At 39.4% G+C, this 19651-nt stretch overlaps 1 protein-coding gene across 9 annotated transcripts in view; it reads right to left on the reverse strand.

The window, feature by feature from the left end:
• Positions 1 to 19651, reverse strand: part of LOC6584449 (protein scalloped) — a 72396-nt gene that overhangs the window by 18601 nt on the left and 34144 nt on the right. For 2 of the 9 annotated variants that reach the window (XM_032732119.2, XM_032732117.2), the window contains exons 1-2: positions 15015 to 15319; positions 13429 to 13857 (exon numbers count right to left, since the gene is read on the reverse strand). The exons of 3 other annotated variants lie outside the window; for them this stretch is intronic. In XM_032732119.2, the coding sequence (XP_032588010.1) occupies positions 13429 to 13537 (109 nt within the window). In that variant the 5' untranslated portion in view covers positions 13538 to 13857; positions 15015 to 15319. Of the gene's footprint in view, positions 1 to 20; positions 401 to 13428; positions 14260 to 15014; positions 15320 to 19651 lie in introns of those variants that run through there. 4 more of the 9 variants (XM_015161287.3, XM_015161286.3, XM_032732118.2 and 1 more) reach the window with 3 other exon arrangements.

Genomic DNA, 19651 nt, shown 5'->3' on the forward strand with positions numbered 1-19651 from the left:
GTCCAGGGTGTCGCACTCACCGGACAGGGTCTTAAATTCCTCGAGGGAATCCAAGTGCTTGGAGAACGGCGCCAATTTGGAGCCGTTATCTGAGTCGCTCTTCAGATAAATCTTGATACAAAATTAACACACAGCACAGTAAAAATAACAACAACAACAAAAATCTATTGAAACACTATTTTGTTTCTTTTTTTGTGTTTGGTAAACAATTTCTTAAGCGAAATCGCACGAGACGAATATGTGTCGCATTTTCAGCCGAGCGAGCGAGAGGCGTGGTAAGGGGAGGGGCGCGTTGCAGCGTTTAAACAAATTTTAACTGAGACGCGAGCGAATGTTGGTAAATCTAAGGAAACGCGTCTGTTTGATTGAAACGCGCTATGGAAACTGAAATGCCTTTTATTTTTCACAAAATTTTTTTTTTTTTTTGTTTTTGGTTTTTGTTTTGTGCGCTCCTTTGGCCGCCGCTGCTGCTCCTGCTGCTGTCGCCGCTGCTGCTGCTGCTGCTGCTTCCACAGGGGATGGTTGGCAGCGCGACAGGATGCAGTCCCAGTTCAAGGCATAGCCAGTGTGCCGCACACACACAAACACACACACACACAAGCACACAATTAGGGGAAGGCAACCAAAAATGCCAGCGTCGACGTCGACGTCGACAGCGACGCGTCGTGCGTCATGGTATATGAGAATCAGGGAAATTCCAAGAACCGCCAGCAAAGAAATTTCATTTCAAATCATGTTTTTTAGACTGCTCCCTCCGCTTGTCGCCCTCTCCCTCTCTCTCTCTATCTCACTCTATCTCTATCTCTAACTCTAACTCTCTGCCTCCCTCGCTCACTCTTTTACTGTAAAGCTGGTCAAAGCTTCAAAGCAACTGTACACACGCACACATACTCACACTCAAATTGCAACTAGATCGGGCATTTGTAGGGGTTAGAGGGTGCACAACAACAACAACAACAACGTCAACCCGATAAAAACGGCGCAACTATTTAATAATAATGCACGGCTGCATTGCCTCGGCCTCTGCCTCTGCCTCTGCCTCTGCCTCGGTTTGGCCGGCTAATGGGGTTGCTTAACGTGTTTGTAGGCCTCATAGGGGTTGACTATGCCATTTTTCATAATCTCATACATACAGAGAGAGAGAGAGAGAGGCAGAGAGAGTGGCATTTAGTGAGAGTGAGAGTAAGAGAGTGAGCTATTCGTACATTTTATCATATTCAATTTTGGGCTACAAACATTTCCGGTTCATTGTAATTTCCAATTAGACAAGACTTAGGCCCGACTTACAGCTGCCATTGTTGAGGTTGTGCATTAATAAGGGAATGTGCGTACGTGTGTGTGTGTGTGTGTCTCTGTGTGCTGTATCCTTGCCACCCTTGCTCTGGCAATTGGAATTTATGGTATTTATTATTTTCGCTTGCATTTCTATATTTTCCTTCGCCTGTGACTAGGAACAGCTGTGCGAGACGCTTTGTTGGCGTTGCTCTTGCTCTTGTTGTTGATGGTGATGGTGGTGGTGGTGGTGGTGGAGTTGTTGGTGGTGGTGCTGCTGCTGCTGCTGGTGATGGTGATGGTGGTGGTGTTCCTGCTGCAGGATCAGTCACCCCACTTGAAAAATTCCAGCGTGAGCATGTGTGTATATGTGTGTGTGTGTGTGTGTGTGTATGCTCATGATGCGTGAGCTGTAATGCTGCTCATTAATGGGGTGATCTTTATTCAAATCTCAACTGCACTCACACGCATTATTTTCATTCGATTGGCTTATACCCTGTAGATAGCTTGACTTACTTAGCTGCTCTTAACTCAAACTAAATGTTAGCTATTCATTTAGCATATTTCTGCAAGGTTTCTCATATCTTAGTAGAGTAGTTCTCCATATCATAGTTAGTTTTAGCTAACACATCAGATGCTTGCCTAATATACCCTGTAAATAGTTACATTACATTCTACAGGTTAACTGAAACTGATCATAGAACTCGAACAACCATCAATTAATCGATATTTATCGAATATGCTTTCAGCATCTCTTCACATTTCACATTTATAGGGTATACACACTCACGCATGCATGCATATACATACATCGGTGAAAAGGACACTAAATTAACCCCTAACCTACGCCACATAGCTGACGCACCACTGTGCTGCCGTTGCACAGTGTGACACAATTGGCATTCCGTGCTCTTATCACAAACTAAAACAAGAGACACAAAAAGGAAAATATATATCGCTGCATATTAGACAGGACATGCACAGCACAGGATGCACACATCGTAATATCAACAGACATATACATAGAGGTATATACATGTATATGTATATGTATATGTATATATTCATGCTTTTATCTGTTCTCTGTGCTTTTCAGTCATCATCATCATCACAGTTAGCCAAATACCCGACTTGGCATTCATAGTCCTGTGCGCTCTCGCAACCCCGACACAGGACTTGCTTGTCCTTTGCCATATAGACGGGAAGGTGGTGATAGTTTTTATCATCAATCAACTGTTCATCTGTGTCTGTCAGTATATGTCCCCCCTCTCCCTCCCTCTCCCTCTATATGTGTGTGTGTGTGTCTGAGCACTTGAAAAAAAATCCAATCATCTTATTTGCAAGCCTCGCTGCACAGACACAAAAAATGCTATCCTCAACATGAAATGCTCTCAAGGCTTAACCCTTTGTGCTGACCCAAATGGGTCTGGCTTAGCGCAAATCTGCATACAGGTTGTTCAATTTAAGGGCGACGACTGGAAGCACCCAAACCGAACCGAGCTCCAGAGTCAACAAAAACCAAACGTGAATAAAACAAAAAACTGAAAGTTGATTTTCAATATTTTAGCTAATGGCAAAGCGAATAGTATTTAGCTATACATTAATGGCTATTTTGGGAAGGTACTTAAGAAGATATTAACTGTAAAGCTGAAGGAAAAGCTTTTTACCAATTGGATTAAAAGCAAAATGTGTTCCCCATTGACTTGATTTTCCTTTATATATATTAAATTTGCTTAGATGTAATACTTGAATCTAGCTCGCTTAAACCTAGGGACAATTTCCGAATTCTAACGAAAATCCAAATTGCAAAAAAATAAGTAAATAACAAAACGCAAAACTTGCCGACTGCAGCTCGAAAGACGTGAGAGCTATGAAATCCGATAACACTTTAATCGAGTACATTGAATCGAGTAGAGTAATCGATTATGTAAAAACAAACTTGATATGCGAAATGTGCGGAAAATCGACGAAAAAAAAAGTGTTTAGCTCTCATTGAGTCTGAGATCGAGACGTCTATACGTATGGACAGAAGATATAGACAGACCGAGAAATTGTTCAATTTTATATGCGGGATATGTAGTACGAGAGAGAGGAAAGGCGAGAGTATGAGAGAGAGAAAGAGTTCGAGGGAATGAGAGAGAGTGAAAGCAAGACTCTGGAGTACTATAAATTCGAATACCAATATTAAAAGAGCGTTCAATGTTAAAATGTTAAAAGAGATTTCAACAAATTTTGAATATTCGGTTTTTGGAATCCCATGGAAAATGGGAAATCAGGGTATAATGTTTTTTATTATTATTATTTTTATTATTATTTTTATTATTATTATTTTTTTTTTAATTATTTATTTATTTATTTATTTATTTTTTTTTTTTTTTTGAAAAATATAAAAGATATATCTATATAAAATATGTACGTATATATTATATATAAAGCATTTCAGTTAATGTAAATTGTATACATTGAAATACTACTATTTTTATGGAAAAATTTAAGGGTGTTCACAATTAATAATTTTATGTTTACAGCAATGGGTTCAGGGTATAAAAATAGTTGTGTTGCACTACTTTTTGAATGAACCCAACTAACTCTGTGACATTTGTGTTAAAAAAAAAATAAATAAATAAAAAAAAATAAAAATATATACAATATCTTGTTTTTTTTTTTAATCAGTTCATTAATCAAATGCAGCTTTTACGCTTTCTGTCGTTATGAGCATCAACGCTAGTTAGTTGTTAAGCAACTAGAAACACTAATTATATATGTATATATACATGCACACATACACAGTTACCTACATATGTATACACACATCTATCTTATATGCATTAGTCATAGATGCTCTGGGGTCTATTGTCGTTTGACATTTTGACTATGGCCGCTAAAGTTCGATCGATTAAACCGGAAAGAAAGCCGCGCTCACATATGTGTGCACATCTCTATATCTGTATCTGTGTGTGTGTGTGTGTGTATGAGTGTGTGGCCAGTTTTTTTTTTTCTTTTTCTGTCTTATTATTATTATTTTTATTGCAATTCGCTGTTGTTGCTGTTGCTGCTGCTGTTGTTGTTGTTGTCGTTGGCTGCTGCTCTTTTCTTTCAGTTTTGTGAAAGGATGTTTCTAGCAATTGTAGGTTCTCGCCAATTGCTTTCCCTTTGGCCGCCGGCAGCAGGCAGTAGGCAGCAGCGATCGCTGCTGGATCTGTCCGGCTGTCGAGTGCGCTTAATTGGTTTTTGGTTAAGAGTCGCAGCAGCAACAACAACAGCAGCAGCAACTCGTATCGCTTATGTATAACAGTTCTCAGCAGCAACAAGAGTTTTTTTGGTTTTTTTTTTTTTTTTTTTATTATTTTTTTAGTCTGTTTCTAAACCGGTTAACAGATTTTTAGTCGCTTGCGCCGCGCATGTGGGCAGTGGCAGGGGCCGAGGGGGAGGAGGGGCCGTCGAGCACAGCTGGAACTGGTTTACGTTTAATGGGCAGCTGGTGATACATCAGCAGCAGCAGCAGCAACAGCAACAGCAGCAACAGTTGCTCGTTTGTTTGCCAACTTAATTTTATTTCATTTCAATTCAATTCATACGATTTGATTTCTTGTCACACACGAACACACACACACACAGACAGACAGTTAGTATTCCATATCACTATATTGTTGGCCTTTTTGCTTCTGATTCTGATTTTGTTCCTGCTTGTGCTTGCCCAGCCGCTTGGCCAGTGCATTCATATGCACGCTGGTGTCGCTCAAGGATGTGATCGACGAGCCCGAGCTGATGCCACTGTGCGACGCTTCAATGATCGAGGATAGGGGCTGCACGCTGCTGCCCTCCCGCTTCCACTCGCGCTCCCGTTCCCGCCGATGCTCACGCTTATGATCCCGGCGATGGTGATGGGGATGCAGCGCCTTCTGCTGCTCCTGCTCGTTGCTCAGCTTCTCCTTTTCGCGCAAATATCGCTGGCGAGCCAGCGACAAATGCCCCAGCTCGGCACGCATCAGCTGGCTGGCCGGCGGCACCGGAACGAAGGCCATCAGCTTGCCAAAGCACAGCTCGCGCAGCAAATGGAACTGACAGATGACCTCCTTCAGGTACATATTTTGCAGTCCGGTATAGATTTGCGTCCAGGACGAGAGCGAAGCAACGCTCCACAGCAGGTTCGAGTGCATGGCAAAGGTGCCCGTCTTGGTGCTCGCCAGAAAGGCCACACAGCCAACGATTAGGTATTGACTGCGCCACTCACGTATCGTCGCCTCATCGAGCAGCTCCCTGGGGCTGAACGGGGGCTCATAGCACAGCTGCGCTACGCCCCACATATAGGCCACAAATTGAAAATCGTCCAGCGAGTAGGCGCCCTGATGGGCCGACGGCTTCAGATCGAACAAACTCTGCAGGCGCCGCACACACTTCAGATACCGACTGAAGAGCATCAGGGCAGCGGCCGGCTCATCCTCGGCGCCCAGTATGCCGGCCTGGAAGAGGCTGCACAGGAAGAAGATGAAGCTCAGCTCGTTACCAGTGCCGTAGTCGGCGCGCGTGAAATTGCCAAACGAACTGCCCAAATACTGACCCAGCTCGCCCACATACTCGCACTTGGTGGCCGGCAGCGCCGTCTCCAGCATATTGAAGACCTTGTGGAGCATCTGATGCGACCAGGTGCGATACGAATTCATAGCATGCGGCTTGACCGAACTGAGCTGCATGATCAGGCTATCGATCAGATGGCACAGCTTGCGCATCGTCAAGCTCACCGGATAGCCGTGCGGCTCCAGCTGTTGCACGCCCTGAATAGCCGTACTCGTCCGATTTATATAGGCGATCACATCGTGGTAGGCCATCGAATTATACCACAGCGGCATGTCGCACTCCTTGCGCACACGCATCACGGCCCCATGGCTGATTTTCTCGAAATACCTGGATACATCCTCATCCATTTGGGAAACTACACTCTCTTTATTTCCGCTATACACTGCGTGTGTTGGCCAACAACAAAATTGAACTTAGCTGAATTTAATTTGTAATCTACATAGAATTTTGTGAACGAACTGCTTTGTTAAATTACATAAAAAATGAGATAAAGTACAAATCAAAAAGTTTTTTGATGAAATTACAAAAAAAAAAAAATAATAATAATAATAATAATAATAATAATAATAACAATTCTAAATAAAAATAAATAAATAAATAAAAAGCTTTTTTTATGGACTATGACAATAAAAAGATCAAATAAATACATATACATTCTAATGAACAAAATAAATAAATTTCAATTTCTGGTACACCATTGCGTATGATTAATCAATTTAAATTCGATATTTGGCTAATATTATTATCAGCAAATTCTTGACCCACATAAATAATTTTGCCAAATTCGAAACCCATTCGTCGATTAAAAAGACGACAGTTCGAAAACCTCATCGCTAATAGTAATTAATTTACTTAAATATATATGTTTAAATTTAGTAGTAAACGTTAAACCTGTGATGTAAATTTTGTTTCAAGGAAGATTATAGGGCAAAATGATGCTCTGGCGCTTCCTACTAATAAAAAAAAAAAAAAAAAACATAAATAATTTCTATTTAAATTTGATCAAATCTAAAATAATAATAAATTCTAAAAAACATAGTCAAAATTTCATTAAATTTCGCTATCAGTTGACAGTAAGAATAGTAGTCACTGTAAGTAACTGAGCGCGTTTAACAGCACCTGCAAATGTTAGCATTAACAGCGTAACGTAATAAATACAGAAATTGAGCAGCGTCTATGCAATTTACAGTGCAGCGTAACAGCATTTTGCAATAAAGCTCATACAAAAAGAATAATAAATAAACAAAATTAAGAGAGCAAGAGCGAACGTTTACGACGCGCTTCTATTTCCTGCGCCTTTCTCTCGCTCTTCCTTTCCCTTTGACGTTGCCTTTCGCCCAGCAGCAGCATTATCGGCATACTCTTTTGGGGTGTTGGACTTTTTGTGTGCCGCGCGCACGCCGCCGCGTTCATTGACTAAGGTCTCGAAATAGTGTTTAAAATTAAATCGATGAGTCAGACAGGTGACCGCGTCCGCTCACCCGCGATTTACCCGCTCGCCCGATTGCGCGCCGACAACCGACAGCCTCTTCGTTCGCCGCCTGACCTGACTAAGTACTTTCCGAGTGACTTTGCGTCGTCCCGTTTAGTTGGAACAGTTTGAGCAGTTGAGCCATTGAGCAATTGAGAAGTTGAGTGCATATGGATGCGTCGATGTCTCACTGCTTTCGTTGGACCAACGCGGCGTGGCGACAACAGCCTCAAGCGGTAAATTGCCGACTCTCGCAGTCGCACTTTTCGCTCACGCACACGCACACACACACACAAATACGCCTATGTCCATGTGTATTTATGTATGTGTGTATGTTCACACACACAAAATGCTTAGTTATTATTTGTTTATTTTATTTGTCTGACGACAGCAACAGAAGCGGCTGCAGCCGCTGCCGCTGCCGTCGCCATCGCCGCACACTTTGAATAATTGGCAACATTTCTCTGGCCAACAAAACGATACAGGAAGTGCGAAGCAAGTCACGTACTTCAAAAACAGAACACAGCAGCAGCAGCAGCAGCAGCAACGGCAGCAGCGGCAGCAACGGCAGCAGCTGCAGAAGCAGTGACAGCGGCAGCGGCAGCGGCTAAAGCTAAAGGAGTGCAAGAGAGCGACAGCGTTGCCAATTTTTACATTTGTAAGTGATTGCAAAAAAAATATAAAAAATAAACAACAACAAAAAGCAATGGGAATTTTGGCATGTGTGAAAAGATTTGCGACTTGAATGATCAACTTTTGAGAATACTTCCAAGCTAACCTTGAAATAATAAAAAGAAATGAAAATAAACTGATGTGACTTAATTAATTAGTTATTTGCTTAACAGAACAGATGGCAGCACTGGCCGCAAGTGACAAAAGAAAGTCAAACTAAATGTAAGTGTGTGAGCAGGAAGACTGCTTGCTCCCGTGGGTGTATGCGAGTGTGTGTGTGTGCGTGTGTGTGTGCGTGCGTGTCTGTGTTCGCACATGATCTGCAAATGGCGCTTGAATTGCATGTTAATAGCACTCGTTGTCATCGGTCATTATCCAGCTGACAGGCGACACTACTTTCAAAAGCGATATGCAATGTATGTTTGTATGTGTGTGTAACACATGTACGTATGTATTCGCATTTGTGCAAAGTTGTTGATATATGATATACACACACATATTGTACAGTTGAGGAAATTTAAGTGAAATATTCGCCAATTGAAGGAAAAACATATAGATATATAAATATATACATGTATATGTATATGTATATACATGTATGCTTGTATAATTTTGTGAATGAGTCGAATGAGAGGGACCAGAAATGAGAGATGCCAGACAGCAGATTTACAAGGAAAAATTGCCAGTGTAACGTATTACGTAGAAATTTGGGCTCTCGAGAAGAAGAAGCATACATAAGCAAAAGCATCTTATGTACAAACAATTTGCAGGTATTTAAGGCGAACCCAAGAATTGTGTCGTGCATTAGTAGATATTCTAGAACTAACTAATTCCTACATATCTAGGTTAAAGCTTAAAACTGTAAGTCATTCGAGTCATTCAAGTCATCAGCTTTACATTACATGACATTCTTTTTTTTTTTAATTAATTATTTTGTGCTGATTCTATTAAAGAACTTTAAGCACAGGTATTTCAACATTGACATTGTCCTCCTTTTTTTTACACAATCTCAACAAGACTTTATTGACATAGTTTCAATACACACAGCATACTCTTTAGGTAGCATTACGAGCTTTGGCATGCTCAATGTACGAACTTAATTGAATAGAAAAGAAATGGATATTAATTAAGATAAGCAAAACCGAAAGGTAAATTGAAGAATTACCATTTAGGCTATTAAAATTGTTTACCTTGTTACGGTAAATTCCTAACGGATGGGACAACACAAGACAAATACTGACACGCACACACACACACACACACACACACAGACACACACATACAGTCAAACAGAGTCATGTATGTAAATAAGAATTTACTTTTCATTGAAATTCTTGGAGTTTTATCACATTTGCCTCTTTCAGTTCGTAATACATTTTTATAACTTTATTATGGCCTTTCTACCTGTATTTAATGCTCCGAGCAAATAAAGCACAACAAACACAAAAACAAAACGAATAAAGTTAACAATAAGCAATAAACTAAGAGGAAAAGCGACAACAATTGAAACTTTGTTAGAGTCGTCTTTTTTTCTTCTTCTTCTTCCCCTTAATTTTTTTTTTTTTTTTTTTGCAGCGCAGTTTGATTGAAAACTTCTTGTCGCCTTGTCGCGGCTGATTGCAACGGTAGAAGTGGGAAGAATAGAAGAAAGGGGTGTGGAATGGTTGAAACTGGTTTCTGACATCTGCGAGAGGGAGAGAGGGAGAACGAGAGGAGCAGAGGGAGAGGGAAAGGGACAGGCATAGAAGACCAAGCGATGTCTCGTGGCAATCGGTGTTAACTGATTGAGAGAAACAAGAAAGCTACACACACACACAAACAAATATATTTATGTGTGTGTGTGTGTGTGTGTGTGTAAATGTGTGTACATAGTGAAAGATAAACGATAGAGCCAGAGGGAGATTGAGAGTGTGTGAGAGAGAAAGAGAGGGAGAGAGTCACACAAATGTGCATAGAACGGATCGAATCGATTGAAAATCCCCGACAGGATTGCGTAATTGCCGCTTGTCGCAGCGCTGCGCACAAATGGGGATGGTGGGGGACAAAACGGCATAGGATAAAAGAAACGGAAAAGCAAGCAAGTACCAAGGTAAACACACTCAGCGAAACGGCGAGCGAGTGGAGAGGAAAACAGTAGAAACCACTACGAACAACAGCAGCAACAACAACAACAGCAACAAAAGCAGCACACGGCACACACAGACAAACAAAAAGAATGGCCCCAAAAAGAAAAAGAAGAAACAACAAAAAAGAGAAAAAAAACTGGTAGGACAACTTTTTGTTTCGCCTGATAGAAATCCACACACACACACACACACAAGTCAAGTCAAACTCGTACTCAAACTTAAAGTCAAGTTAACAAAAAATAAATAAAATTAAATACAACAACAACAAATCCCCCAAGCGGACTTTTTTGCTATTGCTAATGCTATTTATTGCTGACTTGACTCTGCGACTGCGCTGGCTGCAGCAGCAACAGCGATCGCGCCTAATTTTGCATAACAGACTGTTGTTATGTTAGGTTAACAGTCGAAAATAATGGTGGGACAGCAATAACAGCGCTCAATTGGTCGCGCTGCGTCGTCACGACTTATGAGAGCGCTAGAACAGTTGGAGAGAGCGGTAGTCTAGGAGAGTGAGCAGGACATGGTATACTATAAATGGGCAAAAAACAAAAAAACAAAAAACATTGCGCAAGACGAAGTCGATCGGGTTCTGTGAACCCCACCTAACACACGTACACACATTACTTATAAAAGTTACAAAAGCAGCGACGGGATCTTGTTATTGTTGTTGTTATTGCTTTGACTCGCTTCAATAGACAGCAGCGCACACGCATAGTCATACAACTGTGTGTGTGTGACAGAACATGCAAAGGTATAAAATAGGTGTGTATAGGTGCATGCATGTGGGTAGGTAGAAACCAGTATGGTTTTGTTGTATACAATGTATTGGGTAGTCTAAAAAGTTTTTTCGTATTTTGCCAATAGATGTCGTTGGCGTCGTATATCTCCAGTGCTACCAATCACATTGTGTACACATTGTGGTGTTCGATTGGTAGCACTTTAAGCTTCGATTGCCAAAAAAAAAAAAATGTAATTCAAAGAATTTGAAAAAAGTTACAGCTGTTCAAAAATGAGTGAAAATAAAGAAGAAATTCGCTATATTTTGAAATTTTTGTATAAAAAAGGGAAGAATGCCACGCAAGCCACTAATGAAATTTGTGATGTTTACGGTGACGATGCTCTATCAGTTCGTGTAGCACAACAATGGTTCGCACGCTTCCGTTCAGGAAATTTCGATGTGAAAGATGCACCTCGCTCTGGTCGACCAATCTTTGAAAAAGTCGATGAAATTATGGAAAGGATTGACCAAGACCGTCACATAAGCAGCCATGACATCGCAAATGAACTAAACATTCATCATCAAACGGTTCTGAACCATTTAGAAAAGGCTGGCTACAAAAAAAAGCTCGATGTATGGATACCACATGAATTGTCTGTGAAAAATTTATTGGACAGAATTAACATTTGCGATTCTTTGCTGAAACGAAATGAAATCGAACCATTTCTGAAGAGAATGGTAACAGGAGACGAAAAATGGATCAAATACGACAATAATGTGCGAAAAAGATCATGGTGCAAGAGTGGTGAAGCTCAACAAATGGTCGCAAAGCCAGGATTGACGGCTCGAAAGGTAATGCTGTGTGTTTGGTGGGATTGGAAAGGAATAATCCACTATGAGCTGCTTCAGCCTGGTCAAACGATTGATTCGACACTTTACTGTGGACAACTGATGAGATTGAAGCAAGCAATCGAAAAAAACGGCCAGAACTGATCAACAGAAAGGGCATCGTATTCCATCAGGACAACGCCAGACCACACACATCTTTGATGACCCGGCAAACACTGAGAGAGCTTGGCTGGGAAGTTTTAATGCATCCACCATATAGCCCTGACCTTGCACCTTCGGACTACCATTTATTTCGGTCAATGCAGAACTCCCTTAACGGAGTAAAGTTGGCTTCAAGAGAAGCCTGTGAAAATCACTTGAAGCAGTTTTTCAAAGAGAAACCACGAAAGTTTTACACGAATGGAATTATGTCTCTAGTGGAAAAATGGCAAAAGGTGGTCGACCAAAATGGTGCATATTTGATTTAATAAAGTTTATTATAAATATTTAAAAATATGATTTGAAGTTTCATTACAAATACGAAAAGACTTTTTAGACTACCCAATATTTGCTATTTTCATTTGTTGTATTTACGTCGGATACCCTTTATTTAATGAATAGTGCTAAAATAGTTGGTAACTAATATATCCATAATCATGATCAGTCTAAAGCTAAAAATAAATAAATTTTTTAATATTTAGCAATATTCTTTTTTAAAGTGTAATTATTTCCAATTATTTCATACGAGGTATCTGCGAGTCGAGCGCAATAAGATCGTACCTGTATCAGTTGCGTTTGTCACCATCGTAAAGTTGGCTTGATTAAAGAACGCGCGTGCAGTGCATGAAAATAAGAGAGTCCCGGTGCAAAGGAAGAGCGAGAGAGCACAAGAGCACAAATGCTCGAACCAAAGAGTAAATCAATGCAACTTAGTAAAGCAGTAACCGACGAGTACACGCATATGCACGCACTCTTACACAGCCAAGACCCCTCACATGTTTGTTTACACACGCAAAGAGTTCTAGCTGTTTCTCTTTAAATGCTGCAGGATATTTTGAGGCATAAATCAATTACTAGAGCAGCTGATTAACCATGCACATATACAAGTGTGCATATGTAATTGTACATGTATATACAAATGTATATATTCTATTTCCTAATTTGTTTCGTCTCTCTTTCAATGCTGCTTTCATATTCTAATTTCTCTGGAACTCTTTCGCCATATTCAACTTTCTGCATGCTGTGCTAAACATGTATCGATTATGCAATAAACAGGGTATAGCAGAAGATGAATCATTTACAATCCATATAATATTTCCGGTTTTAACAATGGGAAAATCAAGCAAATCACATTTACTTAATTATATACATATCTCTAGCCATTCACAAATTCAAAAATTAAGTCAATACAAGATAAGGAAAATAAATGGAAGTACGATATCAACATTTCGTAACGTGGGAAATACGTTATATGTACGTATGTATGTGTATATGTGGGTATGTATGTATGTTTGGTTTACGTTCTATATTTATGTATTGCTAAATTAATATATGTATGTATTCTCAATATGCAAATAAATATTAAGATGATGTGCTCTCTTAACAGCTCTCTTATCGGTTACGATCGATGGCTGGCAGATAGAGAGAGCCAACGCATGCGTATTGCTTTGTAATTAAGAGTGTAAGAGTAAACAGTGTGTGAGTATGAGAGTGAGATTATGAAGTGTAGAAAGATAGAAAGAGAAATGGTGTAAATAACGCACCTGCTTCTGGTTTGCCAACAACAGCGACGTCCAATTCGCTGTTGCTGAGATTGTTCTGCAATTGCAGCAGCCCCGTGCCGCAAGTGCTTGAGCTGGTGATGTTTTTCATGCAGCCAGCTTTTTACTGTAAGTACCTATGTATATATGTATATGTGTAAGTACGTATGTACGTCTGTATATCGGTATGTATTTCTGTATGCAATTGTAAATGGGATGCTGATGTCACACCAACATACAAGAATGAACGAACGTTTAACTATTGCTATTTTAGCCGATGTTAACTGTTTTCACTGTTGTGTTTTACTTGCTCTTATCAGCATTGATAACGCCCCACAGCGCTTGTACGCGTTCCACTTGTTACCGTGTTTCAAATCACTTTTTTTTTTCTTTTTTCTTTTGCCGTTCGCACTTCACATTATATGTTGAGAACTAAAAAAAAAATAAAATAGAATTGCAAAGATTTATGAAATGCCAGTTCAAAGGCAATTGGAGTTGAGATTTTTGTTCATGTTCCCCTCTTTTCCTTTTTTTGAAACGTACGCGCGCGCGCCTCTCTGCTGTCTCTCTGCGTCTGCGTGAGTGTATGTGACGCGTTAACAGCATATATATGCGTATGTATGTATGTGTGTATGCGCCTTTCAACAGAAAAAAGGTGCAGCAGGCGTTGCGAGAGCAGAATTGTAAAAAAGAGCAAAAGAGCGCAAAGAATGGACGAACGCGCGACGCTTTGGTAATTTTCTGCAGTGCTCGGGTCGCGCTTAATTGAAGCTTTTGCTTGAAGCGCAATGTTGTTGTTGCATATATTGTTGCTGTTGTTGTTTTTGCCTGACCCACGCACAGTGGCTTTTTTTTTTTATACATATGTACATATACAAATCTGTTTTGTTTTCCTCTTTGCACCAGTGCAAAAAAAAATCAAACAGACACAGATACAGGCACGCGTATATGTGTTTGTGCATGCGTGTTTTTTTTTGTATTCTTTTTTTTTTTTTTTGAGTGGCTCCACTCTTAAAGATGTTAAACTCGTCGCACACACACAAAATTTATCTTGTATTGGGGTTTACATACATATGTGTGTGTGTATTTATGCAAAATCAGATGTGTGCATGTATCAGCATTTAGCTACACACACATACACGCGAAGTAATTGCAATTGAATGAAATCTGGGAATATGATTTTTGTTTTTAATTTTTTGTTTGCAGTTTTTTTTGTAGCTGCTGGGCCGCGTGGGCGCACTTGCATTGCATTTAGTTTTGTTTTTTTAAGAAGCAGTGCATATGTATATGTATGCACAACATGGCCAGCACACACGCGCAGCGCCTAAATTTATCTGAATGAGTTCACAAACACACACACACACACATAGCAAACATTGTAACAGATAAAAACATTGATACAGCAGCAAAGCATTCATAAAATTAAAATCTCTTTTAAGTTTCTGTATGTTTTAAGTTAACACATGAAATACACAAATCAGCGCAAAAAAAAACAACAGCAACATAAATGTATTTGTACATATGTATATATAAAATTAACATGAAAAAAAGACGGCAAAAATAAATAAAACAATTACATATCTACATACAATAAAAGATTTATAAATGTGTGTGCATACACACACACACACACACGCACGCACGCAAAACAATCGCACAGAGTCCCGCACGTCGAGCTTGCGAAGAGTGTGTGTGTGGGGGGTGAGCAGAGAGAGAGTGTATGACGAGACGAGGCGAGGCGATCACGCAGACGCGGCAACGATGACGACAACGAAAAAATCGCGGAAACACTGCGAAACACGCAACGCGCAGAAGCGAGAGAAACTCATCGACTGAATCTGAATCAATACAAAGAACGACAGTAGCTCGCTCGCTGCTGGCCCGACTGACTCTAGCAACACACAACACGGCTCCGTGTCTGGGCTCTGTTGCTGCTGCCTGTTTGACTGGCTAGCTGGCTGGCTGACTGGCTGGCTGGCTGGCTGTGTATTTAGTTTGCGCTAACACAGAAACGATGACAACTACAACCGCACAGCAATATGATCAAGCCCCAAGCCGAATATACACAACATCTCACCAATACCAGCAACAGCGGAACGTGCACAAATACACACACGACGCTCTCTTCATTCTTCTTCGTGCGCGCCTGCTGTTGATGTCATATACATACATACATACGTATACGTGTGACTAATACAGCGTGTAGTGCCGAATCGAAACCGAACCCAGCCGAACACTGAGCCGAGTTGAGCTGCGCTGTTGCCTTTTGCCGCTCATTTACTTTGCACTCGATTTCGCTCACTTGTTGTTGTTGGCGCGATCAGGGCATAGAAGAACAACAACAACACAGCAGACACGCTGCGATTGCCTCTACGTCTGTTTGGGCGAGTGTGTGCGTCGCTGTGTATTTATGTTTGTGTTTGTAAAGAAAAGCAAAGTACCAGACATCGTCGTCAGTGGCGCTGTGGGGACGGGGTAGCAGCATTTTGCATCTGTACCCAAAACAGGCTAAAAAGAGTCCACTAAAGCAGGTAGACCAACAACAGAAACATGTATGCACATGCATACATATGTACATACATACATACACATTTACATACATATATACAAACATACATCCATACATACATACATGCAATACAGGCTTATTCCAGAATATGGGGCAGGCTTTGATTCGGGTAACACTCTGTTACACGCATTTAAAGGATTTACAGATTTTATAATTCATAATCTGTTAAGCTTAACATAATCCGTACTGTTGCACGTTTTCCATTTTAAAAAGGAATATAGCTCGAAGTTTTATTACGTGAAAATTTGACTAAAAGTCATATACAAATATAAATAAAATATAAGCGTTAATTAACGATCAGTTGGCAAATAAATGAATACATGGGTAAATTTTATGACTGGGATAAATTCAAATGAAGTGGTAATCATTTGTTAAAATACAATAGAATTAAATGCTGATGCTGGAGAACTTTTCTATAGACAACTAAATATATTCATACAAACATACATACATAATATGTACAAACACACACAAACGCATACATACAGGCAAAGTTAGCAAGCAAGTTTAACAACTACCAGATATACATACATATGCATGTGCTTGTGTGTCTGCATGTGTATGCGTTTTTCTATGTCTGTTTGTTTGTCTGTATTGCGGCTACTCTCAGACGACACTCACATGTGCTGTGTGCTTTACTTTGTTGTTGTTGCTGCTGCTGCACTGCTGCACGTCGCGTCGTCAGCTGTGGAAAGAGAGAGGCTGCTTAATGCAGGTGGCGGTCGGTGGATGGTGAAAGAGCAGAAGGAGTTGACTTCGCTGCCGCTGTTGCTATTGTTGTTGTTGTTGTTGCTGTTGTGCTGGGCAATCGCTTGGTTAACTGATGATGCAGCAAATAAGCGGATAAGGCGTCTGATCTTGTCGCTCATTGTTAGAAAGGAACAAGTTTTTCTTTCTTCTTTTCAATATAATCTTTTACCCATTTTCCTAAGCAGCGCCAGCGTTCAACTTTGCATTCGTATCTGTGTGTGTGTGAGTCTTCGTGAAAGAATAAGAGCGACAGTGAGAGCGAGAGAGAGAGTCGAAAAGAGAGTGGCAGTGCCAGTTGGACAGAGAGCCCATATGCTGGGCGTAACAACGGCTCTCTTTTGGAGCTCAAATAAAAAAGAAGAAACAAAAAAAGCTTACGCGCGTGTTGCTTGTGCTGGAATCAGATCGCTGCTAAGCTGTGCGCGCTCTTAACAGCAACTCTGTTAAATTAACAGACATTTTTGAAATATTTTCACCATGAGTGTACAGCAGCGGCCAGTAGCAGCAGCAGCAGCAGCAGCAGCCGCCACGGCAACAACAACAATAGCAACAACATTAGCAGTAGCAGCAGCTACTGCGCGCCAATTGCTGACGTTGAGTTGCTGTTGTTTACACGCACACATACACACACTTACACTTAGGTTTGTACATTTCTATACGTAAACCTTTATGTATGTATGTTTGTATGAATATACATTTCATTAGTACTGGTAAGGTGACTTATTTATTTTTGTCAAAGCTCACACCTGTTTGCGTGTGTTTGTATTTAAGTGTATGCGTGTGTGTTTGTGTTTGTTAGCCACTAAATGGTCAATAACAGTTCAAGCTCTTTTTTTTTACCAAATTTCTATTCTCAGCGTAACTGGTTTTAGCTTGATTACATTCACACATACATACATACATATGTATATATATGAATTTATGTTTTTATGCGTCTATCTCGCTTGAAAGCTCGTATTGTTTTGTTAAGCTGCTATCGATAATAATTTGCAGCTATCGATTAATTTGATATATGTTGAGTTCTATGGGATTTGGCTTACATATGTATGTATATGTACATACATATATACATATGTAATTATCATAACTAGACGGATTAAGACATCTGTATATAAATATATATGAATATATGAATATATTGACATACATACATATATGTTTATGTATGTATGAATTATCGTTTTCAATTTCAAAGTTCTAAAATTCGAAATTTTACTATTGAAAATTGGTTTTTCTTTCTATATACTTTCAATTTAAAAAAATGTCTTCTCAAGATTTTCGATTTAGTTGCAACTCTTAAACTTATTAATATTTAGATGTAACTCTAGCAATAAAGTTCATTCATTTGATAATAAAACTGTAATAAAAATATTGGCATTAAAAAACTTGCTGTACGAAAATTATTTTTGAAGCAAATGTTGCGCATTATGTGATATGATTATAATAATAAAGTTATATTGTGAGATCAGTCATCGATGAAACTAAGGGAACTATATTTTGATTGGTTATTTATTACAAATATTATAAAATAAATAAATAAATTGTATTCATATAATTTTTTAAATATTATACTTATTTTGTACTCTTTTTTTTACATTTTTTATAATTTTTTATTTTTATATATTTTATATTATTTATTACTATTTTTTATATTTTATTTATTTTATATATTTTATATTATTTATTACTATTCTTTTTATACTTCAGTAAAGCAATGCTTAGATAGCATTAAAAATAACAGACATATATTTATAATATGTATATGTATAATATATTATGTTTATTATACCCTCTAGAAGGTCATAGAAAACAAATCTATTTAATAATAAAATGATTTTAATTGACAAAAAAAAAAAAAGTATATTGAAAATGTGTTTAAATTTATATCCGACATACAGTGCGTATACGAGACATGCGCATGTATACGCCTATGTGTGCGTGTGTGTGTGTGTATTTGCAGGCAGTTTATCAGCTGCCATAACAATGATGTGCTATTCTTTATGAACTTAACATTATGTGTGAAAGGCAAAGCAGATGAAGATGATGAAGAAGAAGCAGGCGCAGCACGCAGCACGCAGTGGCAGCGGCAGCGGCAGTGGCAGCGGCAGTGGTAGAGGCAGTGACAGTGGAAATACAATACAAATAACAATAACAATAACGACTATATCAACAGCGACAAGAACAGCAACAACAACATTAAGAAGAAGAACAACTATAATAATAATAATAATAACAAGTTGCGTGAGACGTTCTGCTAGAATGTGTGTGCGTGTGTGTGTCTGTGTGTGTGTAGAAATTAATAAGTTCCAGTTAAAGACCAACTGAATCATTTGTTGTCGCACAATCAGACAAGCAAACATAAAACACAGATGAACACAAATACAAACACAAACACTGGAAAACACACACACACACATACACTAACGAAAAATAAAACAGCTGCGAATTTGATGTCCAAGACGGAATTGGAGTGAAGAGAGAGTGTGTGAGAGAGCGGCCAGGAAGATGGCGAACGGCTGTTCGAGTGCAAATGCGAGTGCGAGCGAGAGGGCCATACAATATTAGACTATGCAGAAATTGAAACGATTTGATCAGTGAGAGAGGGAGAAGAGAACGAGAGGGAGACCCTTCTTAATAACTTGCGGAGTTGCGTTAGCTACTGCATACGTATGTATGTATAGGAATTTATGCTTGGGTATGCCCGACAATAAGATACCCTGGGCTGCATATAAATTTCTATATGCTTTTGGGTATGCTCAACTAGAAGATACCCTGAGCAGCGTATGAATTTAACTTATGCCTTAACTTAGCTTATGCTCGACTAGAATATACCCTAAGCTGTATACTTATGCTACTGTATATACATTAAAATGTGCTTCAGTTGGATATACACGAGTAGAAGATACC

Source organism: Drosophila mojavensis, unplaced genomic scaffold (genome assembly GCF_018153725.1).
Source record: "Drosophila mojavensis isolate 15081-1352.22 unplaced genomic scaffold, ASM1815372v1 contig_136, whole genome shotgun sequence".
NCBI lineage: Eukaryota > Metazoa > Arthropoda > Insecta > Diptera > Drosophilidae > Drosophila > Drosophila mojavensis.